Source organism: Desmodus rotundus, chromosome 10 (assembly GCF_022682495.2).
Source record: "Desmodus rotundus isolate HL8 chromosome 10, HLdesRot8A.1, whole genome shotgun sequence".
Taxonomy (NCBI): domain Eukaryota; kingdom Metazoa; phylum Chordata; class Mammalia; order Chiroptera; family Phyllostomidae; genus Desmodus; species Desmodus rotundus.
This window is the reverse complement of record NC_071396.1, coordinates 26,735,187-26,761,973: the sequence shown is the minus strand read 5'-3', so window position 1 is coordinate 26,761,973 and position 26,787 is coordinate 26,735,187. Positions and strand designations below refer to the sequence as shown.

Sequence of the window (26,787 nt, the reverse complement as noted above, 5' to 3'; positions counted from 1 at the left end):
CTGTCTCCCTTTTTTCTCTTTAACGCAGGAGCCTGAGTGGGGCGGGAGGGGAGGGAGATGCTGAGGGCCCTGGGACCAGGCCCGCACTAGCTGGACGGGGGCGGGCTGTCTGCCGCTGTGGGGACGCATACGGGGAGCAGGAGCACCCGGGGTTTAGTCACCACCCTCACCTGGCCACTGGGTGAACGAACACCCCAAAGCAATCGCCCTGTCCTCCGGGAGGGGACTGGAGCTTGCGGCGTGGCAGAGAAGCGGGGAGAAATTACGCGATCCTGGTCCGCGCAGAGCAAGGCGCCCTGGCGTCCTGGGCGCTCCGTCCCGCCTGCGGGTGTCCCGCGGCGGGGACGCTGCGCTTTCCTCGGTTTTATCCTGTGCAAACTCACCTTCCCCGCCCGAGTCCCTCAGCATCGTGTCGGCCACCACGACGATGGGCCTTCTCAGTATGTGGGCCAGCACGAAGACGTGGAACTCCTCCAGGCTCTCGTACACGGGGTCCTCGGGGTTGTCCGCGCTGGGGGCAGGGCAAAGCAAGGGGGCGCTGTCACTGGGCTGGCTGAAAGGGCGGTGGTTGAAGACAGGACACCTTCTTCCATGGACCTTGGCCAGCTTGTTCCTGCTCCCCGAGGCTGCCTGCCTCCCACCCCCTACCCCACCCCACCGCTGAGGACAAACGCACCCAGTCTGGGGGGTGGTCTCAGCAGAAGGGGTCCTGCTGGAGGCAGAGGCAACCCACTCAGAGGGTGCGGACCGTGGGGGCTGGCTCCCTGGGGTGATGAAGAAGGACGCAGCAGGGGCTGGAGGGAGGGAGGCTTCTGTTCAGTCCTAGCACTTCACCCAAAGCCCCACCCGTCAGGCCCAGGCACGTCCGATGGGCCGCTGGGGACCCCGGCCACCAAGGTCTGAGGGGCTTCCTAGGAAACCTGCCCGTGGGAGAGGGCAGCGAGAAGGCCGCACTTCACAGCAGCTGTCCACCGGCACCCATCATTTCTGGGGGCTCCTCGGTGTCAGAACCCACGCTCTCCTGCGGTCGGCTGAGACTTCCTCTAGGGGTGACAACTTGGGCCTCAGCTTCAAAAAGTATAAACCAGCCCTGGACAGTCAGCTCAGCTGGTTAGAGCAGTGTCCTGAACACCAAGGTTGCAGGTTCGATCCCTAGTCACGGCACTTACAAGAATCCACCAATGAATACTTCAATGAGTGGAACAACAAAGCAAGGTTTCTTTCTTTATCAGTTTCTCTCTCTCCACACCCCCTTCCTCTCTGTTTCTCTAAAAATCAATTTAAAAAAAAAAGCCCGACCCGAAGGCCGGGTGGCTGCCCTCTGGCTGCAGCCATACAGGCCCTGGGGCGTTCCAGCCCCATCTGCAGAGACGAGCTATTGGCCACACCGGCACCACGGCAGTGCCTCTCTGCCAGGAACGCCCCTGACGTGCCCGGAGCCCAGCGCAGAGACGCTGTGCTTGCTGCCCCAGCTTTTGCTCTCATGGTGCCTTCTTGAAGCCAGAAATGAGGTATTTAGTTGGGAAAACCCTGAAACTGGGCAGCCTGAGGTATCAGAGCTCGGTGAGCGGCAAGGGCCACGGCTGTGTGCCACGTCCGAAGCTTGGCTGCGTCCCGGCACCATGAGACGTGGTGTGACCAGGTCGGAGGAACACCGGGTGCAGCAAGTGGAGCTCGGGGCGACAGGCATGTGGGGCAGGGCACACTCCCCAAGGGCCTAGAAGGCACCTGGCCACTGCCCACAGCCTCCCCCTGCGACCTCGAGTCAAATCTACCACCCGGAGGCAAGAGTTTCTGTGCCCCCGATCTCGGGGCGGGAGGTGCGCATGCTCCCCGACACCACACTGGAGGGCCCAGGGTGGCACTTACCCCCCACTCGTGCCGCTGTTCTTGCTGAAGTGCGTGCGTGGCTCGCTGGAAGCCAGCTTCAGCAGCTCCGTCCACTCCCGCTCCCACTCCTCCTCCGTGTACACCAGCCCTGACTGGCACAGGGGATGCGGGGTCAGGCACGGGGCCCCCACACCCTCCCCGACCGTGTCAGCCTCCTGGCTCGGCTTGGTGGGAGCCCCAGCAGGACCCAGACCAGGCATGCGTGTTAGTGGCCACCGACTGTTCCCCATGGACAACATTTTTCCAAGCCCTCCATCTCTGGTTTCGATGCTGTTGGGCGTCCACCCAGCACCAAGGGTCATTCCCAGGGGCGACTTGTACGGCATCAGGCCTGGGCTGGCCATTAAGAAGTCTACAGGACTCCCACCAGATAGCCAGCAGATCCCCCTTCCAGGGACAGCCATGTGTCCACGTTCACGTGGCCAGGATGCCCGGGAGTCTCTGACTGAGCACACCCCCGGGCTGGGGCTGCGGCCCAGCCTGCACCGCCCCCAGTGGCTGCACCTGACCTTCACGCCGCCCCCAGCAGGAACCTGACATGGGTGACCTTTGGGGATGAAGGTGGTGGGTTTTCATATGAGGTGGGGTGAGTGGACGCGGGGTCACTGTGCGCTGGGGTCTGAGCTCCTCTAACTGACCTCCCAGACGGACTTGGCCTTGGGGCAGGGCTCCAGACTCCCCGGGGGGCCCCCAGCTACGCCTGGTGGGGCCTCCCCAGCCTGGGCATGCAGGTGGGTACCCACCTCCTTGTTCTGCTGTGTCTGCTGCCACCTCCACCGCCGCTTCAGGGCCTCCCTCTCGGCTCCCGCCCTCATCATGGTGTAGAGAGCTTTCCGCAAAACCAGGTCCCGGTCGTGGAAACCCCACATCCCTGCGGCGGGGACCAGAGACGGGACTGAGGGGGAGGGGTCTCCTTCTTAGCAAAACAAAAAGTCACTGACATCGGCAAATGCCTCTCCCGGACCCTTGGCCAGACACTCTCCGTCCCTCAGATTTGCTTTGAGGGGCCTAACATTCACCATGCAAGTCTTGGGTTTGAGACAGAGATCGCCCGTGGGGACCAGTAGATGACACAGCTGGTGGAGGACCCCGAGTTAGGTTCATAGTCAGACTGCAGCATCATCTAGGGTCAGCCTGCAGCCCCGGTGCATCTCGGCTTCTGGAGAAGCAGAGCAGACGCCCTGCACAGTGTGGGTCTGGGAGGCAGCCTGCTACCCGGGAGTGGGGAGTGCGGTGATGGAGACAAAGCAGACCAGACCGCAGTGGCGTGTGGCCTCCCTGCTGCCGGTGGGGACAGAGGCTCCACACGCTGCGGCTTCTGAAGGACAAAGGCATCTGCCCGCCCAGGACTCTGCCGCGCGTGAGGCTGCGGGTGGACACAGAGGGGACATTTCTCGCTTCTGTTCCTTCCCCAGGTTTTATGCGGGACAAAGGGAAACGGGTCCTCTAGCAGGGGAATATTAATACATTATGATGAAATATCGTGTATTTTTGAAGAAGAAGAGCATGGAAAATTCACAGTAGAATTTGAAGGAAAAAATGTTGGGTTCTAAGCCATGAACACAGAGCGATCGTAATTCCACTGGAAAGATAGAAGACTAGAGGGCGACATACCAACAAGTTAAAAGTGGGGGTGTTCATTTTTGCATTTTGTTTTGTTTTCTTCCACGATGAATGTGGAACTCTTTTGCAATGGCAGCAGATAGAAATGGGTTAGTTCTGAAATGGAAACTGAGCAGGTGGGTGGTGCCTTAGCCTCCCCAGAGCGCCGCACCCCCACCCCCAAGCCCGGGCAATGGGGGCTGCTCCCCCGGTTCTGGGGCCCCTGCTCCCCTGAGCCTCCCACAGCCCTTCCAGACCCCACGTGTCCCCTCTGAGTCTTCTCAGGGGTCATCTCCTGCTGAACAGGCCTCTGTACAGGTGAGGGGAGGTCTGGGGCGCCAAGGGCCTGCTCGGGGCCACGGGGGTGACCATAGTTACCTGGGCAGGTGAGTCTGACCAACAAGAACCCTCTTCCTGTCTGAGGGCCCTGTCCCCAGAGAGAGACCCTGCACTTCGGGACAGATGGGCACAACCAGCCCTGATGCCAGGATCCCTGGCCCAACCAGCGCTGCCTGTCAACACCGATTGGCCCTTCTGCACATACGGCTGGGCCTGCAAGGGATCACTGAGCTTCCGGCCAGTGCGCGCACCTGCTGGTGTGGCTCTTGGAGACCAGGAAGCTCACACCTCTGCTAGAAGAGGCTGCCGACCTCTCCACTGTGTATTCTGATGGTGCAGATTAATTCCTGCAGTGCCTGTCTGTCTGTCCGGCAGTCCAAGTGCATCAACTGGCTCCCCAAACTTCCAGCATGAGACCGATTGAGCTCAGCCCTGCTTCCCTGTGCCCTGAGAATTCCTGCCTATGTGGTCTCCCTGCCTGGAATGCCCTTGTTTATACTCTTCCAAGCTCTTCAAGTCTTGGTAAAACAATAATAAAATAAAATCCCACCTCCTCCAGGAAGTCCCCTTTGATTTCTCTAGGTCACCATTGCTATTCCCCATCTCTGCAGCCCCACCCAGGCCTCCTTCTATCATGACAGATCTTTTCTCAGGTGTGTTCTATGCCCACCCCCTCCCCTAAGCCTGCCAGGCACTTGACAAGGAGAGCTGAGGTTGCTGGGAACTCTTCCAGAGGGCCACCTTCTGCCTACGCCACGGAGCTTACCCAGTGAGGCGGCATGCAGAAGGCAGTTCCCGTCTCCCGTCGTGGCCAGAGGAAGAAGCCGCTTGCAGCTCGTGCACACGGCAGACCACCAGTTCAGGCGACCTGGAACGGAAGGTCGCTTCAGAACAGAGTCCCACAGCGGGCGGGGCTGACGTGGGTTTGGGAAGTCAGCACAAGCATCAGCGGGTGTGACTTTCTGGGGGGTGTTCGGGAACCTCAGTGGGAAGGTAGAGCATTACAGCTACTTTTTCTTAAATCACGTGTAGACTTTTCTTTCCAAGATACCAGATGGTCAAATCCTTCCATCGATTAGCAAGAGGATTAAGCAACTCAACACCAAAGCCTTCTCCCTTTTACTGGGGAGCTGGGGACGCACTTTACACAAAATGTAACATTTCTCTTGTGTAATCTCCTTCCACACAGGTCCTCCTCCTGAAAGTTATTTTTTCCATGAATCACCCTCCTTTGTCGATGCACATATACCTTCGAAAGTATGGTTTGCCTTTAATTTCATACATCCCACCGTTCTAGCTACTTAGGTAGAAGTGGGGTAAATTTCATTCACATGTCTTGGGACTACCGTTTCCGGGAAGACATTTCCCCTATCCTTTAAACTATGCACGAGTAAAAATCTCGGACATTGTGTATAGAAAGGTATAGGAGACTGAGCGGTGGAGAGAAGTCAGCCTGGGCTGGAACCTCGGGGCCTGAACAATTATGTTGGCAGCAGGCTCCCTGGAGTTCTTCTTTCTTCTTCTTTTTTTGAAGTATTCTATTTATTTATTTTTTTAGAGAGAGGAGAAGGGAGGGAGAAAGGGAGGGAGGGAGACATCGATGAGAGAGAGAAACACCAATCAGTTTTGCCTCTTGGCGCCCTGGCCTGCAACCCAAGCATGTGCCCCGACCGGGAATTGAACCAGCGACTTTTCGCTTTGCAGGATGATGCTCCAACGCGCTGAGCCACACCAGTCAGGGCTGGAGTTTCTTTTTGCTGCACAAATCTCAGGCCAGCTACTGCAGAGGCTGGAAACCTCCAAATGCCAAGGAGGGCAGACAAACAGAACTCCGTGAAAAGGGGCAGCTTAGCCAGACAGTAATGGCTTACACAGAACCCGCTTGGCTCTGGCCAAACAGCACAGAAAAAGCTGGAACCCTATCGCCACTCCTGCAAAGGCCGAGTGGGGACCGGAGACCAGAGTCCTTGCCAGGCTGCAAGGAGTCACTCCCCGCCCCGGCCCCCTCCGCCAGGTGGTAATACCACCCGTATATTAGAGGGGGCTGATGGTGATGAGGCGCTCCTCTCCCCCCAGGCCCCCTCCCAGCAGTGCCAAGAAGCCCATCATCCCATAACTGGTGTCCACGGGCCGAGTGGGAAACCTGTCATTCCGCCCCCATCTGGCAGGTACGGGTCAGCGCCCCCACCTCCCGCACCGAACAGCCGGCTGTCAGAGAAGGTGTGCTAACACGTAAGATGTAAGTGAGACCCAGAGACCCAGACCTTAAGTTAAGTTATAACTTAACCCCAAGCAAGCATCACCCCTCTGTCATAGTCGCTTCAGCTTGTTCCTTTCGATGTAAAAAACCCCCCAAAACTAGAGATCAAGTTCAAATTCCCTTTCAGTGCCCCCTGCCCAGAGGGACGCCCTCAGGAATTTGGTAGCCTTCCCATCATGTAATGTGGAGACGGAGTAATTGTTTATACCACTACGTGCTGAAGAACGGGGGTTGTGCGCATGGCTTGTTCCTCTGCCTCTGTCTCCACTCCGACCCCGTGTGATTTCCTGCGCTCCCCCATTCCTCCCAGAAAACCAGAAAAAAGGCCCTGAGAACATGTGATGTGGGGCATTGGAACCGGGGATCTGTCTCCCCTCCACATATAATTTAGACTCTCAAAAACTACCCCCTGAGAGCGAGGATTAGAAATAATGTCATACTGGCAAAGAAATTGAGAGGGAAACTGGTGTCTTCTAGACTAGGCTTAGCAGAGGAATAAAAACCCAAAACAAATTCTACCAGAGCCCTGGCTGGTGTGGCTCAGTGGGTTGAGTGCCAGCCTGCGAACCGAAGGGTCACAGATTCGATTATCAGTCAGGGCACAGGCCTGGGTTGCAGGCCGGGTCCCCAGTAGGGGGCGCGTGAGAGGCAACCACACATTGATGTTTCTCTCCCCCTCTTTCTCCTTCCCTTCCCCTCTGTCTAAAAATAAAATAAATAAAATCTTTTTAAAAAGCTGAGAGAGTAAAATCAGGAGAACTCACCCAAGGAAATTGTAAAAGATGAACTTCAAACAGAAGGAGGGTCTGATGTACAAGAAGAAATGAGGAGAAACGAAACTGGTAAATATGTGGGCACGTCTATATGAACATAGCCTGTGTTAAATAGTAATAATGTCTGATTCGACTGAAAGTACAGAACTAGGATAAATGACGGCATAAACCAGGAGGGGAAGGCGAATGAAATTAAATGGATGCAGGTCCCCGTACTGTCTGGGTGTAGGCTAAGGTATTGATTAATTTGAGATGTGCTTCATATGCATTTTCTCTTTTGGGGGGGAGCCTCTCAGAAATGGAAAGACTGTATAACTTCCAAACCAGTAGAAGAAGCGATTTAAAAATATTCACTTGACTTAAAAGCAGGCTTGTCAGGGGAGAAATCCCCCACATCGAAGTGGTCACATTGAAAAAAAAAAAAGCATTTGTTAAAAGACAAAAGTTGGAAAAAAAAAAAAGAGAGAGAGATCACTTGAGATCTTGCTCCCCAGCATATGTCATGAGCTTTGCTCAAATAAACTGTCATAAAAATTTGAAAAACAGAAGTTGTTGGAACCCAGGAGAGGAGCCGAGGGGTAAAAGTTCACCAGCATGGCTAGATGCCACCTTTCTTGTGCAAGGAATCGCGTACACTTAGAAAGTCTCTCTAGGCCTGTGAACTAGTACCATTGTAACCAGCGCATCTTCCCTAAGCATTTCTTCTATTCAGCTTTCTTACGGGGAATGTATCATTTCCGAAGCTGTAGTCTAGCCCACACTTGCAGCCGCATTGGAAGGTAATTGGGTCACAACAACACCTGATTATGTCATGGCGGGGGCGGGGAGGGGGATGCCAAGGCTGCGGGAGCTTCCTGGGGCTGTGATGAGGCGCCCACCCTGGGAGGATGACCAGGCACCCTGCAGCCTCCACAACTGGCCCAGGGCTATTCTGACAGCCCCGCCCAGAACGGGGTGCCGTCGGGGGAGGGGTTCCTCTCAGGAGAGGCAGGGCAGGGGACGCAGTCCAGAGCCTCAGTGCCTATTTTTGGGAGGGTGGCCGCTCCAGCTCCCCACCCAACGACGCCACTGAGAAACCAGGAAGACGTGGAAACTGGTGCTGTGCATATGGGAAGGATAAGCAGAAACCTGAGCTCCCGCCAAGGAGAAACGAGAAATGAGCCAGACCCCATAAGGGAGGCTGGTGGGCTCCTGGGGGAGGAGCTCTTAGTCACTCGGCCTTCTCTTCTGATTCATACGTGATAACGTGGCCAGTTAGCTCGAGCTCTGTGGCATATGGTTACCACACGGTTTAAAATAAGACGTCATGCTGCCCGTCACCCACTCAGGCACTTAGAGGGAAGAGAAAACAGAACGTGACCGTTCTCTATGAGAAAGACGAGTGACTTCCTGTCCTAAAGGTGACCCTTTTGGAGAGATCCCACCCACCCGGGACCACAGGTCCCCCTCCTCTGGGCACCCTGGTACCTTGTGTGTGTCTCTGCATGTCCCCCGCCCCCACCACGGGATTGTGACACTTGGCTCCAGACTGCTCGCCCCCTGGTCCTCGATGTCACACAGAGCTGTGTCTAGGTTGGAGGGGGGCTGGTGAGAGGCCCCTCGATGAGCTCATGGCTCCCTGAGAGTCACCCCACACTGCCCAGGCTGCTCCGGAACCCCAGACCACGGGCCAGCAACTTTATAACAGTCTCCAGGACCCGAGACTCTGCCTGCCCTTCTGGCCTCTCCACCGCCCCCACTCCTGCCCCTGGCCCAGGGCTCTGTGTCTCTGCACGGCCCCTCCATCCACCTGCAGGCTTGGGGACCTTCTTGGGGTCGTGCTCCTCCCACTGTGGGCCCCTCCCAGCAGCACATCCTGTCGGTCCACCTTCCTTATCTAGCTACTTCAGGTCACTTTCACTGTTGCCCCACAGCCCTGGCCTTTCGCCCCTTTGGCAGGCCCCAGGCGGCAATGTCCCCCTGGGGACAGTTCCAGGTGTGACTCTCCTTTGCTGGTGTCCTTCTGCCTTGCCCGTTCCTCGGCCAACCGCCCCCTCGCAGGATCCCCTCATCTCCCTAGTTTTCTTCCCTGCCAGGGTGGTAGGGTCTGCCCACCAAGGTCAAGAGCACAGCACTCCGGGATCCTTCTCTCTGGTCTCCCGCAGCAGCAGCATCAAGAGTGCGGGGCAATTCCAGTCGTGCCTGCGCCCCACACCCAGCAGGGCAGCACTCGCTGGCTGCAGGCCTCATGCCCCCTCTCTCCCTGGGCTCGGCCAGGGGCGCCCTGTCTGCTCCCCATGTACACTGACAGCCCCAGAGACTGGCCAGAGGGCCCCCAGGGGAAGCACGGTGGCCTTAGAATAAGGTCACAGTCTTCCTCCTGTGTGTCTGAGACGCTCCCCGCCCCCCGCCACGAGATGTTGTCAGGGTTTACAATGCGAATGACTCTGAGAAAGAGAGAGGTGAGCTGACTGCCTCAGGCTGAGCCTCCCTCCGTTTTAGACGTTGGTTTTGCACAAATTATTTTACCCAAAGGAGACCAGGTGGGCGTGCTCCCTGCACTCCTTCCTTGTCAGGATGGCGGGAGAAACCTGGGGGGAGGAGGAGGAGACCGGAGGCAGGTTTGTTTCCTCTCCAAGGAGGCTGGGGAGGGTGAGCGGCTGTTAGCCTCACGGGTGGGCCATTGAACACTCAGCTCCACCAGGCCGGCCCCCATCTCCGCCCTCCTCCAAGACAGGGAGACTGAGGCTCAGGTGGTCACGTGACCTGCGTACATGCACAGGATGTGGTAGGCCTCCTGTTCTTCTCAAAGCCCCGTGGTCTGTGTGTGTTGAGCAGCCCTGGGGGCTGGAAATGCTTGGCAGGGCAGCTCGGAGTTTTCTATGTGTGGGTGCGGGCAGGGGGACTGGCCTCGCCAGGCTGGACTTAGGAACAGCGAAGATTCGGGAGACCTCAGCACTGCGTGGTCTTGGACCCTATGTCCACGGCAGCCCGCCTTCAGAGCAGGCGGCTGGTGCCGGCACCCAGGGTCCCACCGGGAAGCCACTCACCCGCCTGCTCCAGAGCCACCATGGTGGCCTGCTCAATCAGGTCCCGCTCGATGAAGCTCCTGAAATCCTCGCTGTACACGCTCAGGTCGGGCAGCTGGAACGTGTAGATGGGCATCTCCAGGGGGAACTGCTCGCTGCTGCACTCGCCGGCCACGTGGGACCGGGCCAGGGAGACGATGGCGGAGCTGGCGTGCGAGATGCCCCGGGACAGGCGCTTCTCTGCAGGGGCGGGGGGTGGGGGGAACAGAGATTCCAGCACAGCTGGGCTTAGGAGGCTGAGCAGACAGACAGAAGGACCATGTTCCCTCACAACAGTTCGGGGGTTCACCTGGGGCGACAGGAGGCAGAGGGACTTGACTGTGTAAATAGTAAGAATCTTAAATTACTTCAGATGCTGGGATGATATATGCATAGAGCCCCAGCAATTTGATAGTCTTAATAAGAGAATTAATGACACAAGTATTAATAAGAAAATTTGTGTAATGGCTAGATAAAAGATAAAGATGCAGAAAATGAGTTACTTTTCGTGAGGCTGAAAGTCTAAACAGAATCTGTATTCAATGGAGAGGTGCATACGAAGTTCTAGGATAGGCACACGGTATTATAATACACCAATGGTTCCTAAAATAAAATAAAAATCCGATCCAATGGCAATCAGAATTCAAATTCTAAGGCTTATGTGGTGGAATAAGTATCCAAAAATAGTGAAAGATTTTTGGAAAAGAATCTTTTCCAAGGGACTTGGCCCAAGCTGAGAGAAATAGTCGATGAAACTACTTCAGTTAAGTATAACAAGACGGGCTGCTACACAGACGGACAGAGTCCAGGGACAGATGCAGATGTATTTGGGAGTTTGTTGCTCCACTTATTTCCACACTCATTGGTCGATGCTTGTATGTGTCCTGACCGGGGATTGGTCGATGCTTGTATGTGTCCTGACCAGGGATCGAACCCACAGCCTTGGTGTATGGGGATGCTGCTCTAACCCACTTAGCTACCCGGCCAGGGCTCTGTTTGGGAATTTAACATACAGCCAAGTTGGCATTTTCACTCAGAGGGAAAAGCAATCTTTACTCAATAAACGTGCTAGAGCAACTCCCTCTCGATCCAGAAGAGGCAAAACTACATCCTGAGCTATCATTTGTAAAAATTTCAGATCAGTGAAAAGACCTAAGGACAAAACTGAAAAACAAATATGGGAAAATGCGTCAGTGATTTTGTAGCCCAGGAGGCCTGCTAAGGCGCGAGCAGACGCCCACCAGCCCCAATGCACAGGGATGCAAACATTTTGTGTAGCAGAGTAGTCTACGATTAAAGTCGTAAAGCAGGCGACACAGAGGGACAGACACACACACACAACACTTCATGAACTACAGGCTGAATCATGTTGTGTATACAATGGAATGAAGCTTGTGGTCAGAGAAAGACAAACACCGTATGATCTCACTTATATGTGGAATCTAATGAGCAAAAGAAACTAACCAGCAGAACAGAACCAGAGGCACGAGCACACGGAGCAGACTGACAGCTGTCGGAGGGGACGGGGCAGGGGGACTGGATGAAAGACAGGGAAGGGAGAAGCCAAAGAACATACACGCATGACCCGTGGACATGGATATGGCGTGGAGATTGCCTGAGGGAGTCGTGGGCTGCTGCGTGGAGGGCGGCAAAGGGAGAAAAATTGGGACAACTGTACTAGCGTAAACAATAAAATATAATTTAAATAAAAAAGAGCCCTGGCTGGTGTAACTCAGTGGATTGAGTGCCAGCCGCCGAACCAAAGGGTCACAGGTACGATTCCCAGTCAGGGCACGTGCCTGGGTCACAGGCCAGGTCCCCAGTAGGGGGCGTGCGAGAGGCAACCACACTTGGATGTTTCACTTTCCCTCTTTCTCCCTCCTTCCCTTCTCTCTAAAAATAAATAAATAAAATCTTTTAAAAAAATGGAATGAAGCTTGAATGCTACAAATTGATCAGAAAAATGCAAACACATCTGTAGAAAAAGGAGCCACGTGTGTGACCACGCACGCAGCAGAAGGGGAAATCCAAGTTTCTAGTGAGCAAATGATGAGGTGGACGTTAAAACAAAATGCTCTTTTCCCCCCTTCAGAGTAGAAAAACAGCATAAAACCATCACGAGGGCAAGAAGGAAGGGAGGGCAACACGTAGTTTCACACGTGGCGAGCAGAATTGTTTGGGAAGGCGTTCCTTAAGTTATTAGATGAAAAATCCCCGTGCAGGCAGAGCAAACCCTCGTCAGGAATGCTGCCCCATGGAGGTAAAAGCCCTGGTAGGTCCGACTACAGCGGGAAAGTTTCTTTTAGCCTCACTGGCCGAGTCAAAAACACACAGCCCCTACAAGAGCCAACAAAAAGACAGAATAACCATTACTACACGGGTGGTTTGAAAATCACCGTATGCACAGATGGGAATGAAAAAAATGTCATAAAAACAAATAAAAAGAAATAAAAATTATAGCATGCTGTGGAATAAACTGTTCAGAGTACAGGCGCGTGATTCTTTGGTTAGCGAAAGGAGCCGTTTGCAAAGCGCTGTGTGCATCTGCCTCTGAGGTGTTGGAGTTCAGGAGCGGAGCGCAAGGTGCAGAGGGAGGCCGACCGGGACGTGATCCTGGCTAGTTGGGGCTCCCATGAGACTGGGGTGGGGGGGTATGGAGAAGGAAACGCTCCTCTTTCTACATCTCTGCATTGTGTCCTTTGTCACAACGAGCGGAGCTTACTTCTGGAACGCAGAGAAGAATGGAGCCCGTGAGCACAGAGGACGGTGAATGGCAATGCTGAAGGGATGGGGAGACCGAATGGCTTGGGGAAGAACTGAAGGAGACATTGGGCCTGGGAAACCCAGGGCTCCGGGAGGAAGGCTGGCCTGTCATCCCCCAGGCCCAACTCTCCTCCTGCTTTTCCGAGGACACGTCAGCTTAGCGTAAGGAGTGATGAGCCAGACTTGCCAGCCACGGGGGGGGGGGGGCACTGTTCTTCCCCTCAGCCCCCTGCAGACCATGGCGTGCAGGCCCAGGGGACCCCGTGCGGGGCTCAGCCCCTCCGCCGGTACCTTGGGCAATGTCGTCCTGTCTCTGCAGACAGGGCCGCTCCGCCTTGTGCCCGGGCTGGGCTGGCTCTCGCTCCGGCTGCTTGGGGCACCTGCCCTCGTTGAACACATGCGGCAGGTTGGCTGTGTGCACCTGTCGCAGCTGCTCATAGTCACTCAGAGCGGCTGTCAGGTCCCAGTTTTTGCCTACGGACAAGGGATGACGAGAGAGGACAGTGTCAAGGCACATGAGACGGTCTTGCTGTAGAAAATAAGCGTGCAAAGGCAGGTCTCATCAGCCTTTAACTGATGAACTTTCCCATCACTGGGTCTCGGTTTTCAAACGGATACGGTGACTTCAGGCATAACCTCTAAGCGTAGAATTTCACAACGCCAACAGTTGTGCACCCGAAATGTGTGATTGTATCCAACCCATAGCTTTAGGTTAACACACACACACACACACACACACACACACACCCCAACACGTGACATTCCTAATTAGCATGCCCCTTTCAGAAATCAAGCTGTAGTGCTTACTCCAGGGAGGAGCAAAACAGGAAGCCACAAAGTGAATAAAAAGAATTCCCCAATTTTGCTCAGTCTTCCTTTTTTTTTTTTTTTTGAGCTCCATATGGGAAAACCAGACACTCGGGAGGGACTCTGTGCCACGGCCCTGGTTGGAGGCGACTTCAGGGCTGCGGCCCTGCACTGGGCAAGGGGCCAGCTGGGAGCGCCCTGCAGGGGCCCAGGGCCCAGCATTGCGGCGGAGTGTCCACAGCACCGGCAAAGCTACTATGGAGCTGGGTCCCCTGAGGATCTCCTGACTCCTCACGGCAGGGACCAGGCGCGTCGCCCCCCCCCCTCCCCCCCCCCCGCCCCCGCCCCTGATTCAATCAGGCATAGCACCCGCCTGTTTGGAAGACAAAGAATTCTACCCCTCGCTTTCATCTGAAAGAGCAAAAGAAGTTGTAGCCTGTCCCGGAGACCTTCGAGTGGCAGGCAGTAACCATGCTGACTAATCATAGGCTGAATTGCTTGCTGTAGATGACGGAGTGAGGCTTTCAAGGTGTGAAGTAATATCTGAACAGCTTCCTTTGGTCTACCACTTTTTTCTACTTTTTTCTAGGGCAGACTTGGTACTGTCAATCATAATATTTACATTACACCACAGCGCCGTTTACAATATAATTGTATTTTTCTCTCCACGGTCAGGAACAAAGACACCACAGAAGCATCTTGGTGAATAAGAAAAGCACGTTAAACCATCAGGTCATCCAACACAAAGGCTGGAGGGCTTTCTGCAGGTGACAATAGGTGGGGGACCTGTGTAGCCGTGGCTATCAGCCCAGTGGAGGGGGTGGCCTTGGGCACGGGGTGGGGTCGTGGGCACCACGGGGCTCCACAGAGCAGGCATACCACCCATGTGCTCAAACACTGGCTGGCATTTTCGGGTCTCAGTCGTTGGGACAATTCACATTCCAGGATGCCCTTAGGGACATTCTATATCAGCAGGGGCGACTGCCGGGTGGGCACCCTGCTCTAAAACTGGGCGGAGGGGCAAGGAGGAAGGTCAAGGACAGAGGGGGTGGAAATGGACACTCCGCCTCCCATGCTCCTTGCTCCCTACAAGGCACCGTCTCTGAGCTGCACACCAGGCTTTCGGATGGGATGTGGTCCCCCTCTGCAGCCCCGTCACCTCCTGCTGTCCCCGCTCCAGCCATACCGAGCTCCTCCTGGTTTCTGTGCCTCCACAGCTTTGCAAATGCGGTTCCCTTGAACCAGAATATGCAACACCCGCAGGCCTCCTTGTGGTTGACTCACGACCCGTCTTGGAGCCTCGACCCCCACTGGCATTGTCCTTGAATCTGGGCTCTGCTCTCAGGCCTGCACTCTGGCCAGTGGCCAAAGGGCAGCAGCCGGGGTTGGCTCAGCACTTGGGGGTGGGGGCCCTCCTTCCTCTGCCCTGGGCTGCAGCGACACCCAGCTCAAGGTCCTCAGGCCGGGCCTGCAGGCTGACAACACCCGGCTTCTGCTTAGGCAGGAGTTCTTAACCTGCAGCAGCCTCGCCTTCCCTGCCTCATCAGACATTAGTGAACATCGGCTTCAGTGAGCACAGTGACTTTTAGTTTGGAGAGTGTCTGCCTCTGCAGGAGTCCAGCCGCACGCAGGGTCTCTTGGCAGGGCTGCTGTGCTCCGGACCCTTTTCTCACGCCAGGTCACTTCAGGCCACGCGACTGAGCGTGCGGGGCTGGGCCCCCGGGAGGAACTTGCGCATCCCAGGGAAGCTACGTGGAAGAACCCGAAAAGGTGGGGGCACGGGGCAGCCTGAGAGGAGAACCTCACCCCAGGAGTCTGCCATGGATGTTGGGGGGGCCTCCCAGGGAGGAAGCGTTTAATTTCGAGCAGCCAAGATGGGAGAGCCTAGTGAATGAAGCCAATAAAACAGGCCCGGGATGGTGGCTGGGTTGCCATCTTCCCTAACAGGGAGGAAGTGAGGGCAGTGAGGTCTCCTGCACTGACCAGCGAGCTGGAAGAACACTTGCCACACGTGTTCTGACAGGTGTCTGTTCGTTTCGAGAGAGTTTACCTACGCTGGGCTCTCTGAAGAGGAGAGAGCCCTCCTGAATGGGGCCAGGCCAGAGGAGGTGGCTTGGAAGTATGTTCCTGGGTGGGATCTTTTTTTTTTTTTTTGGTCATTTTATCTCAGATATCTCTAGTCCCATGGCAGCTTGTCCCCAGTGGGAACAGGACAGTAGGCAGAATGGCCGGTGGCTTCGTTTCAGGATTTCTAAACTCACCAACAGGATCGTTCCAACTCTGGCCAGAGGCCGTCCGATTGTCTTCCGTCCCACCTCTGCTTAGGCCCGCAGTCACCTGGCCACATTCTTGCGCCCACTCAGGAACATGGCACAGGCCCACAGCAGCCCTACAGTCACACACACGTGACAAGGTTCCAGTAGGGACTTCTGGCAAATCGGGCGGCTTGTGTTCTGGTCCTAGCATCCGATCCCACTGGATCGCAGAGAAAGGAGACTTGGGTGTGTCTGGGCGTGGGGCGCTTTTCATTCTTGTTTCAGTGAACAGAGTGACTGTTCCGGGGTCCACTCTGCTTCCTGTGCGTCTAAGTCGTGGGTCAGCAATGGCCACTGGCGGACGTCAGGCAGAGGCCCTGGGCTCCTCCGGCCTCGGCCCTCACATCTGACTTCCTGGTGCCCACTCTGCGAAATTCCCCGCAGGCGCCCCAGGCCCCGCTGTGGGGCTGAGGTGACGTTCTTACTCCACACATTCTTGCCGTAGTGGTCTCCGTCCTCTCCCCCACGTCTTGGGGGTCTGTACCCTTTAGGCATTATTGCAATTATCCATGTCGGCAGCTGCTGCTCTGAAATCGTGGGAGAGCATTCAAAGGCTGGATGTCAGTGTTAATGGAATTACCTGTCAGTGTGACGGGCAGGCGATTGGGACTTCTCTCTGGGGCAGCTGGGTGGAGAATGCACACCATGTGCGGATTTCCAGGCCATGTGCAATGGACATCCCACAGTTGCTACCATTTTCCTCAATTTTTGCCAATTCCACGACATTATGAAAGATTATACCAGAGGTATGTGAGATGTTAATTTTCAGTTTATTTTTTTCCTAAATGCAATTTGGCTGCTTTGTTCAAGGATTCCTTCTTATTTTTAAAACATATTTTATTTATTTATTTTTAGGGAAAGGGAAGGAGAGAGGGAGAGAAACATCAATGTGTGGTTGCCTCTTGTGCGCCCCCTATTGGGGACCTGGCCCACAACCCAGGTATGTGCCCTGAGTGGGAATCAAACCGGAGACCCTTTGGTCCACAGGCCAGCACTCAATCCACTGACCTACAACAGCCAGGGCCAACAATTCTTTTTTTCCTTGGGTAGCAACCACACTGAGGCATGGGGTCATTGAAGAATATCTCGTTAGAGCTGTAAGGGCTGAAATTCGGTCACCACAAAAGGGTGGGAGTTGCTTTCTCTTTAAAGAGGGAACTGACATTTTATAAGCATCCCGTGTGTTTGGCCTCCCACTCAAAAATCTTTTTAAGCTCAGGTTGGGTGGCTCAGCTGGTTGGAGCATCATCCCATACACCAAAATGTTGCAGGTTCGATCCCCGGCTGGGGTGCATACGGGAGGCAACTGATTGATGTTCTTCTCTCTTTCTCTCTCTCAAATCAATAAACATATTCTCAGGAGAGGATTAACAAAAACAACTTTTTAACTAATACGTGTAAAGTGGCCAGACAGCATTGCGTACCTGAATGTTAGCGATTAGGTCTATTTTTAGAATAGAGTTGGTGGTTTATTGAAGTAATATTTCATTTGAGAAGCTGATTAACCACATCATAAAATGGGTTAGTAAAATCATTTTTGGGGTGATTAATTAATGCTTTTTTGAGTGCATACAGTATACAATGTGCTGTTTTGCTACAGGAGTGTCCAACCTTTTGGCGTCTCTGGGCCACAGTGGAAGAAGAAGAGTTGTCTTGGGCCCCACATTAAATACACTTTGACATGTAATCACAAAAAAATCTCATCGTATTTTAAGTAAATTAACGATTTTGTGTTGGGCCGCATTCACAGCCATCCTGGGCTGCATGCAGCCCGTAGGCCGCTGGTTGGACACCCCTGCAGAGTGGGTAGAAAGATAAATAGTAGGCGACCACTTTGCAGAAAGGACATTTAGTGACACGGTTGGGCTCACATCCTGGTGGTGTGACTTCAGGGAATTGCCCTGGTCTCAGTCTCCTTGCCTGTAAAATGGGGCAGCTCACACGTTTGTAATTGGGTGTGTGGCTCAGTGTGATATCACATCGAGTGTCTCACGTACAACAATGCGCCATCAGTGCTAACACCATTGTTGATGCTATTGTCTTTGTTTTCAAGAACTTCTAGTTCCGTGAGGAACATAGGTATGTGGCTAATTGTAAAATGAGAAACAATGAAGTATATTTTACAATAGAAGCCCACAAAGTTTTGAGGGATGGCAAGGAATGAGCAATGAATTCCTCCAAGTCTTTCTGGAAACTTCTTCACTCTCAGGCTTCACATCTTTGCTCAGATCCCAGTTTGAATCCCAGTGAGGCCTTCGTGGGCAACCCTGCTTTAAAATCGCACTCACACCACAGACTCGCCCCTTGCCCCGCCCCACCGCCCCCGACATTGTTCTCCCCGTGGTCTAACAACTACTGGGCTGGCCAAAAAGTCTGTACGGTTTTTTTTCTGTAAAATAAAAGGCACATTTCCCATTTTCATCAATAACTTTGTTGATTTGGATATTTGGAGTACATCTGCTACCTCCCACTATTGGCTTCTTGGGGGAGGAGGCCAGGGGTAAACACCTTCCAAATGCATGAGACAGCCCTACGGCAAACAATGATTTGGCCAAAATGTCAATGGTACCGAGAAGCTTCGCAAAACACTTTTGTGTGCGTCCACATTCGATCAGTCACAGCACCTTCTCCATACACCGCACAAATTTTGTGTGTGTGTGTTTCAGTTGCGTTTTTACCTTTCTTGAAATAATAAAGCATAATATGCTGAAAATGCTGCATATTTTCTTCCATCTTCAATATTAAAATGGCTGCACAAAAATTCACCAGTTTTGATTTTTTTTTTAAAAAAAAATGCATGCTGTTATAACAGCTGTCACAATAGAATCTAACAAAACTGTTTCCAATGAAGTTAAAGACAACTAAGCGCTACTGGAGACATGGTACAGAAAAACTCAAACTTTTTGGCCACCCCGATGAAATGCTCTGTAACTTATTTACGCTGCTTATTGCCTGTCTCCGTGAACTTGAGGACTGTTGTCTGGCTGATCACTGCTGTGAACAGATAGCATTCCACTGGGGAACTGGCATGTGCCAGGTGTGCACCCTGCACAGGTAAGCGGGGTCCCCCGCTGGTAAAAGCAGAGGGCGGGTTCCATGCCGGGTGGTGTGGAGTAAGGACGCTCCACCCGGGCTCCCACTGAAAGCAGCTGCCCCGCGGGGCTGAATGCAGGGAGAGGCTCCTGGGGCCCAGGAAAGTAACCGAGAGCAGACGCGTGGGGAACAAGACCACGATTCCAAGCGCCACAGGACGGGTGGCGAGTACCGCTTTTTCTTTCCCGTCTCCGTGGTGTGCGCAGAGGAGGGCCTCCTCACCCACAGCCTCCCGGCTCGGCGTCCGGAGAGGGTCGAGTGGCCGCATCTATCTTTTATCTGTTAAGCGTTCTTTTCAGTCCTCTAGGGCCTCAGACCTCAAGCAGTTCTGTGGAGGCAGGAAATTAAAACCGAGAGGCAGGGGGACTTCGCTCTCCCAGCAGAGGGGCTGCGTGCGGACCCGCGGGTGAGCCAGACTGCTGCTTCTCTCTCCCGCTCCAGGACGCTCCGCTGCTGCTGAGCGTGGCCAGGTCGGCTGTGCAGCGGCGCGGGGTCAACAAGGCCACAGTGGGCTGAGGGCGGAGTCCCAGGGACCCGGAACTACTGAGGGGGTTTTGTAGAGGCAGGAGTTTGGCAACCCCACCCCTTAACGTTGCTGATGGACTCCGGCTGCTCATGGGTGGCTCGGACCCTGAACAAACAGCAGAGACTTGGAGGAGCGAACTATGGGGCTGACCGCCGCGCAGGCCCCAGCCTGGCCACTGGGTGGCGCTTGCGGGAGGCGGACCCAGAGAGCATTTCTCCAAGACCCCACCTGGAAACCACAAACCACAGAGGTTTCGGGGGGCCGTGGAGCTTGGGGTCCCAACTCAACAGAGGCAGTTAGTTACCTTCTAAAACAAAAATAACAATCTCTGGCCGAAGATTTAAACAACCCCCAGTCTCAAAACATCATATTCAAAGTGTTTCGGGTGCAATCCAAATTCCCTCAGCATACGAAAGCCAGAGGAATCTTAATAGCATGCCGGGAAGAAAGTGATATTGGGATTATGTGATGGAGACTTAATTTAAAGCAGTTATTATGAATCTTTCCCAAAATGTAAGAGAGAACACTCTTTCAGAGATGGAAAGCCTCAGCAAAGAAACAGAAGGTATGAAAAAGAACCATGTGGAAATGTGAGAAATGAAGAAATTCAAGTATCAAAATAAACACCTCACTGGATGGGGTCAATAACAGAACAGAGAGGAGGAAGGAAGGAGTCAGTATGTTTATAAATAGATGGATAGAAATTACCCAATCAGAACAACAGACAGAGAGAGTGAAGAAGATGAGTAGCGTGTGGGAACCTGTAGGACAATACCAAATTCTGGAAGGCATGTCCTCTGAGTCCCAGAATGAGGAGAAAAAAATTAAATAAATAACGGTTGAAGGCAGGTTTATTATTAGAAAGCAATCAATGTAATTTTGATATTAGCCGTTTAAAGAAGAAAAAAAGACTTGATTATGTCAATTGAGGTAGAAAATGCATTTGACAAACTTCATATGTATTTATGAGAAATCTCTCATCAGACCAGGCACAGAAGGAAATTTCCTCTGCCTTAGAAAGGGCACCTACAAAAGCCTACAGCTCACATCCTACACAGCCGTGAGACACTGAATACCTCCCCCAGGCCACGAACAAGGCAGGGATGTTCACTTCCACTGTCCCAGTCAACCTTTCAGTGAAGTCCTAGCAATGCAGAAAGTCAAGAAAAAGAAAAGGCGCACATATTAAAAGGGGAGAACTGAAACTCCCCATAGCCACAGAAAACATGATTGTCTGTGTGGAAAATCCCAAGAAATACATGCACGTGCACACACGTGATCATACATGTACACCCCCCATGCACACACAACAAATGGTCGAGTTTAGTGAGATGTGAGGGTGTGCGGGCAACACAGAGTAATCATCAATGACGTTTCTCTGCACCAGCAACAGACAACTCGAAACTGAAATTAAAAAACTAATACCATTTATAATAGCTAAAAAAAAAACCCCCAGAGCTCTGAATCTAACACACTGTGTATAGGATCCGTATGAGAAAAACTACAAAATGTTTAGGAAAGAACTCACAAAAGCCCTTAATAAATGGAAAGTGTGGCTGTACTGACTTCATGGATTGGATGACAAAACGCAATCCTAGATGGGATGTTGCCTGATTCATGAATCTCAATAAAGCCAATTCGATCTTCCAGTTAACTGGAATGAACTTTGGTTTTTTAATGCCCTGGAAGGTGGGCAAGGCTTGCGATACAGGAAGAAAACTGAGGTTCAGAGAAGTAAAACAATTGGCTGTGTGTCTCAGAGCGGGGGCCTAGCGGCGTCTAGACTGGCCCCCGCCCTCACCGCCAGCTCATTCTAAACCTGCGCGTCCACACCAGCATTCTCTAAGCACATCCTAAGCCCTGAGTTTGTTTGAAATTCTGGGAGGTTCAGGGAAATTTAATGACTGTGCTATTTTCACTGCCGTTTTCACAGAATCCTGGGTGGCTCCTGAGCTTCAGTGGGGTGAAACCTCCACGATCCACACACAAGCACGTGGATTCACATTTGTCCTCAGAGAATTAAGGAATCGTCGTGACTTAGAATGCGTGGCTGAGGAGTCACCCATTCCACAGACAACAGTGTATACCACCGAAGTGAAGAGCGATCATCCAACATTTTTTTTGTCTTTTATATATTTGATTGTCCTGAGAAGTTATAACTGGCTCTTCTCAGCTCCTCTTTTTACCATTAAAAAATATTTCAAAACTATACAAGATAAATCCATGTAAGAAACTAGGACAGAAATTAAACTTTAATCTTTAGTCCGTTGTGATTATAGCGGAATAATCTACATAGGGACGTGCACATTTTCACGTAGCAAATGATATCGACTCTAAAAGAGTGAGGATGAATTTTGCCTTCTTCCTTGTGAATTATTACCTTCTTTTTCACTGGTTACTGGGGTTTTTTCCCCCACCAAAAACTTCGGCCTAAAGTATTTTCATCTCAGCTAAGACAGAGGTGAGCAATGTAGGTCTCCAAAAAAGTGTTTCTGGAATGTTCCAATTTCCGCTCTACTGAATATATTTTCTCTAAAAAAGTCTTCGCTGCTCAGTTTTGACTCATTATCTCTATGTGTCAACACAAAGCAAAGCCAAGTTAGTGAGTGCCTTTTGCCCTTTTCCGTAGGGAGCTGAGCGATGCCAACATAAAGTCAACAATAACAAAAATAATTTCATCGCCGATGACTTCCTTTACTTTTTAAAGAGCCTGAGTGCCCCCCATTTTCTGGTGACAGGAGCCTTATCTTTTGCCACTGGGTTGGCTCTGAGGACGGTGGTGTAGGGATGAGGGGGACGCTTACCTTCCAGCAGGTCTCTGGCCAGACCAGGTTCTGCCCCCGTGGACCGAACAAAGTCTGACAGGACTGCGTCCATATCAAGAGTCATATGATCATGTAGAAGGGCCGCCCAACACTCGGCCGAGGTGGGATTGGGGAGCAGGCTAGAAACCATCCATCTGCAGGGGAGACGAGAGAAGCAAAAGTCACAGCGTGGTCGTGCGCCCGGGAGGACGGGCGGAGACCCAGGGGCGGGAGGGAGCCTTCCGCCCGCTGTGACACACTTTTGAGCTGGTTTGGGACTCAGCCTGATTGTCTGTGGAGGAAGACATCAAGTGATAAAGGCCAAACTCAAGCATCATCCGTCTCCAGCGCCGTGACCAAGTCCAGCAGGCCTGACCCTGCATTCTGTCAATTCCAATGACAGTGTCCACCGTTGAAAAGATGGACCAGATTTAAAAAGAAAAAATCAACACCCGAGCACATTGGGAGGGGTTCGTCACGGGTCACGGGATTTCTAACCCTCTCACAGCTACACAGGTGTGGGAGGCATCCACAGAGGAAGTGCGCTGCCCACTCTGCCCCAGCTCGCCTTTACCCGGGAGTGAGCCTTCGGCTCCTAAGAAAGACTCCCCGTCCGTCAGCCCAGAGTCCACCGAAAGGCTGCACTGCTGACAACGATGACGCCCTGTCTGCCATCTCTCCGAGAATTGTCCTAGTCATGGCCCAACCATCTGACAAGATTCACAAGGATGCCCGGTGTCCCGGGCCGGACAATCCCAGCTGGAAAGATGCAACGGGCCCCCTGCCGCCGGGTCACAGGCTGTCCAGATGATAGCCAGGGAGGAGCACCCAGCGCAGGGTAGGGAGCGCGACCCCCAGGGAACCAGCGCTGGGCCAGCCACTGGTGGACACCAGTCCTGGCTGAGAAGGTTCAAATGCATCCCTGTGTTTGCGCAGGTAAGGGCCCAGATTAGTGGCACTTGTGTTTGTAGCTGAAGTTGTACTGGACACGGACACGCCCCTCATTTACATATTACCTCTTGCCTTTGCAAGTGGCTGAGGGGAGCAGTTAGAACAGACGCCATGAGGCCCAGAGATCCCCAAATGTTTACCACCTGGACCTTTATGGAGTGTGCCAAGCCCAGGCCCGGTGACAGTTTTGCACTGGTGTGAAGTAACTATGCAGTTAATTTACGTGCTGCGGGGGGGATTTAAATCCATGCCATTCACCAGAGTCCTGTCCTTTCTTTCGAGATAACCCTTGGGCCGAGATAACCCTTGCCTCAGAGCCAGGATGCTGGTCTCATCTCAGCCCAGAGCTGCCACTCTGATTATCCGTGACATGCTGGCTAACCTCTCGGAGCCCATCTGTGTCTGGGTGAGACAGGGAGGGTGCAGGTGTTGGGGACGGGGGACCAGGTGGGGAGGTCGGTGACCTCTGAGATGTTCGTTGTTCATGCTCCGCCCTGCACCAGGCTCCTACCTGGGGGTCATGGCTGCTCGGGGTGGCTAGAAAATAAGGACATTACTGGCTCTGGCCGGTGTGGCTCAGTGGATGGAGCACCAGCCTGCAAACCGAAGGGTCACCGGTTTGATTCCCACTCAGGGCACATGCCTGGGTTGTGGGCCAGGTCCCCAGTAGGGGGAGCACAAGAGGCAACCACACATTGATGTTTCTCTCCCTCTCTTCCTCCCTCCCTTCCCCTCTCTAAAAATAAATAATAAAATCTTTAAAAAAAAAAAAGAATGTTACTGAACCTGATGTTGACGGTACCAACTAGGAGACTGCCTTCTTCCTCCTCTCCACGCACCAGGGCGTCGGCAGGGAGTCTCTTCTTCCGTCACGTCCGCCTGGGGGCACATCAGAGAATGAGAACACATTATTCTCTGCACCCTCGGACAGAGGCTGAAGACTGGGCTTCTCCAGACTCAAGGTTACATGGGGACAGAGCCCACTGCCCTAGGCACATGGCTGCCTACAGACACCTGCCCCCCCCCCCCCCGCCCCGACAGCCACCAGCTCCTTCCTCCAGGGGGCTCTGCGAGGTGGGGGGTGGTCTCAACTGTCCTCGATTTAGCAAACACATTTCAGCCAGTGTCTCTTTCACAGTACAGAGCTGTGCCCCTTACCACTGAGCCTTATACCACTAAACGTCATGTCAACACATGCTTAAAACCTGTGGTAACATATCTATAACATGCAATGTGCCATTTTAACCTTTTTCAGTGTGCAATACAGTGGTACTGAGTGCATTCAGATTGCTGTGCAGCCATCCCCACCATTCGTCTCCAGAACTTTCTCACCCTCCCAAAGCGAATCGCTGTCCCCACTCAGCATGGACTCCCATCCCTCCCTGCCCCTGCCCCCTGGCACCCACCCCCCTGCCCTCTGAGTCTGGGCTGGACAACTCTGGAGCCTCTTACAAGGGGAGCATATCACATTTGTCCCTTCGTGACTGCTTTTCCAGCTCCGCACAGCGTCTTCACACCTCCTCCGGGTGGTGCAGCACCTGCCAGGGTTTCTTTTCTTTTCAAGGCTTATCTGGCTCCGCTCGGGCTGCTACAACACAAGCCCGCAGACTGGCAGCTCCTCGCCCACAGTGGTGGGGGCCGAAGGTCTGAGGGCGAGGGGCTGAGGACTCGGGTATGGGGAGGGCCTGCTGCTGGGGTTTGACAGCCGACTCCTTGCTGCGGCCCCACGTGACAGAGCCCCAGGCTCTCGTCTCTGGTTTCCTCCTGAGGACAGGAGTCGGATGGCGGGGTCACCCTCACAGCCTCATCTGACCTTAATCACCACCTGGAGGCCCTTCCTTCAAACCTCATCCATGTTGGGGGGCAGGGCTTCAGCATATGGATCTGGGGGGACTTCAGCTTGCTGCCCACCAGGCTCAGCAATATCCCGTAGCACAACTAGGCCACAGTTTGTTTATCTGGCATCCAGAGCTGGACACGGGCTGTTTGCACCTTTCAGCGACTGGGAGCAACTCAGCCCAAAGCATCCCTACCCTTACACAGGGCCACTGTGCTGTGACCGAGACAAGCATCCACCGGAGTCACGGTGCAGTCACACACCCACGCTTCCTCCTCTGCACCTTGGCTGACAAGGAACTTTCCGCCACGTTCCCGTGTGTTCGCACGGCCAGAAGCTGCGGCGCTTCCCATGAAGACTGATCTCTTAAACCCAGTATCATCGCTAGCCCGGGTTCCTGAGCAGCGACAGCCTCAGGGACACCTGCCCCGGGACACCTCGCAGCCCCGCCCTGCTGGCCTGTGCCGCCCCTGCAACATGCAACGTGGGCCCCCACCCTTGCCTTTCCTGGGCCCCGGCACCCTCACGGCCCAGTTCTAATGGCGTGCAGCTCAGGGTGGCCCAGTCCCGGCTCTGCACCGCCGCTCACTTGCGTCCCTCCCGGGCCATGGACGGAACTCTTGGCGAGCCTCGCCCACTGCCCTTGCTTTGGGAGACCTACGTTTGCGCCGTCCAGGCTGAATCTGGCTGTTCCACTGGCAGGCACGTGTCAGAACCAAACTAATGCACCTTCCACAGCGGGTGGGCCTACAAGGCCTGAACGACTTACTTCAAGCCTGTACTATGGATTTCTATTCTTTCATTCAGCTCTTCACTGGCCCAAGATGCCTTTTCTATGAGGCAAAAAGAAGTTGATGGGTCAGACACTTCCCACGGGCTCCTGCGGCCACCATGCAGGAGAGAAATACCTTGAGTGCTGCGTGTTCCTTATCCTGGGCGCCCCCCCCCCCACCCGACCCGCCTGTCCCCTCCCCTCAGGGACGCCCGCGCTAGAGGCCAGGGGCTCATGTTTTATCTGTCGTCACATCACTGTGACTTAGACTTTCTCAGCTGCGACCCACATCTGCTGAGTGAACAAGCAAAGTGAAAGTGAACGCCTTAAAGCCACCTTCCTACTCCACGCTGGTGGGTGGGCATGGAAATAGCTAGAATTCAACCCAGCTTGGAATATATGCTATACTATCGTTTAGAAGCAAAATCATTAGAATCCTAGAGAGGAATGGTTCCTTCTTTGTGGCGGAATGAAGAAGACCAAATGTAAGATGAGCTTTAAGTTAAATATATATATATATTGATTCCAGAGAGAGAGAGAAATAGCAACTGGTTGCTCCTCACACATGCCCCACCTGGTGACTGAACCCAAACCCAGGCATGTGCCCTGATCAGGAATCGAACTGGCGACCTTTTGGTCTATGGCCCCAACCCACGGAGCCACACCGGCCGGGCAAGATGTGCTTTAGGGAGGAGTTAGGAAGCCGAGAGGGCATCCATGCTGGGCGACCACCCTCACACGTGCGGGGCCAGCGATGCAGCCACAGGGGACCAAGAGGCCTGGGAACATAGGGGAGGGTGACGCGCAGGCCCGTGGGCTGTCGGCTAGTACTGGGCTGTACCATCGGGCAAGTGGGAAGCCCCCCGGGGGTTTCTAAACACGGAACTGACGTGCGCTTTAGAAAAACAAAGACGTGGATGTTTGGTCACAGGGTGAATATGGGTCAAGAGCACGGGAAGAAACGGGAAGGTGCTCATTTCCTCGGGTGTTGCCCACCCTGCTGCCAAC

General features: G+C 53.6%; 1 protein-coding gene across 1 annotated transcript in view; it reads right to left on the bottom strand.

Moving 5' to 3' along the window:
- OTUD7A (OTU deubiquitinase 7A) overlaps positions 1 to 26,787 on the bottom strand; it is a 103,987-nt gene that overhangs the window by 9,271 nt on the left and 67,929 nt on the right. Inside the window, exons 3-10 of the mRNA XM_053912946.1 lie at positions 23,957 to 24,049; positions 22,220 to 22,374; positions 12,966 to 13,148; positions 9,894 to 10,112; positions 4,598 to 4,699; positions 2,634 to 2,761; positions 1,870 to 1,982; positions 384 to 511 (exon numbers count right to left, since the gene is read on the bottom strand). Coding sequence (XP_053768921.1) covers positions 384 to 511; positions 1,870 to 1,982; positions 2,634 to 2,761; positions 4,598 to 4,699; positions 9,894 to 10,112; positions 12,966 to 13,148; positions 22,220 to 22,370 — 1,024 coding nt within the window. The 5' untranslated portion in view covers positions 22,371 to 22,374; positions 23,957 to 24,049. The remainder of the gene's footprint in view (positions 1 to 383; positions 512 to 1,869; positions 1,983 to 2,633; positions 2,762 to 4,597; positions 4,700 to 9,893; positions 10,113 to 12,965; positions 13,149 to 22,219; positions 22,375 to 23,956; positions 24,050 to 26,787) is intronic.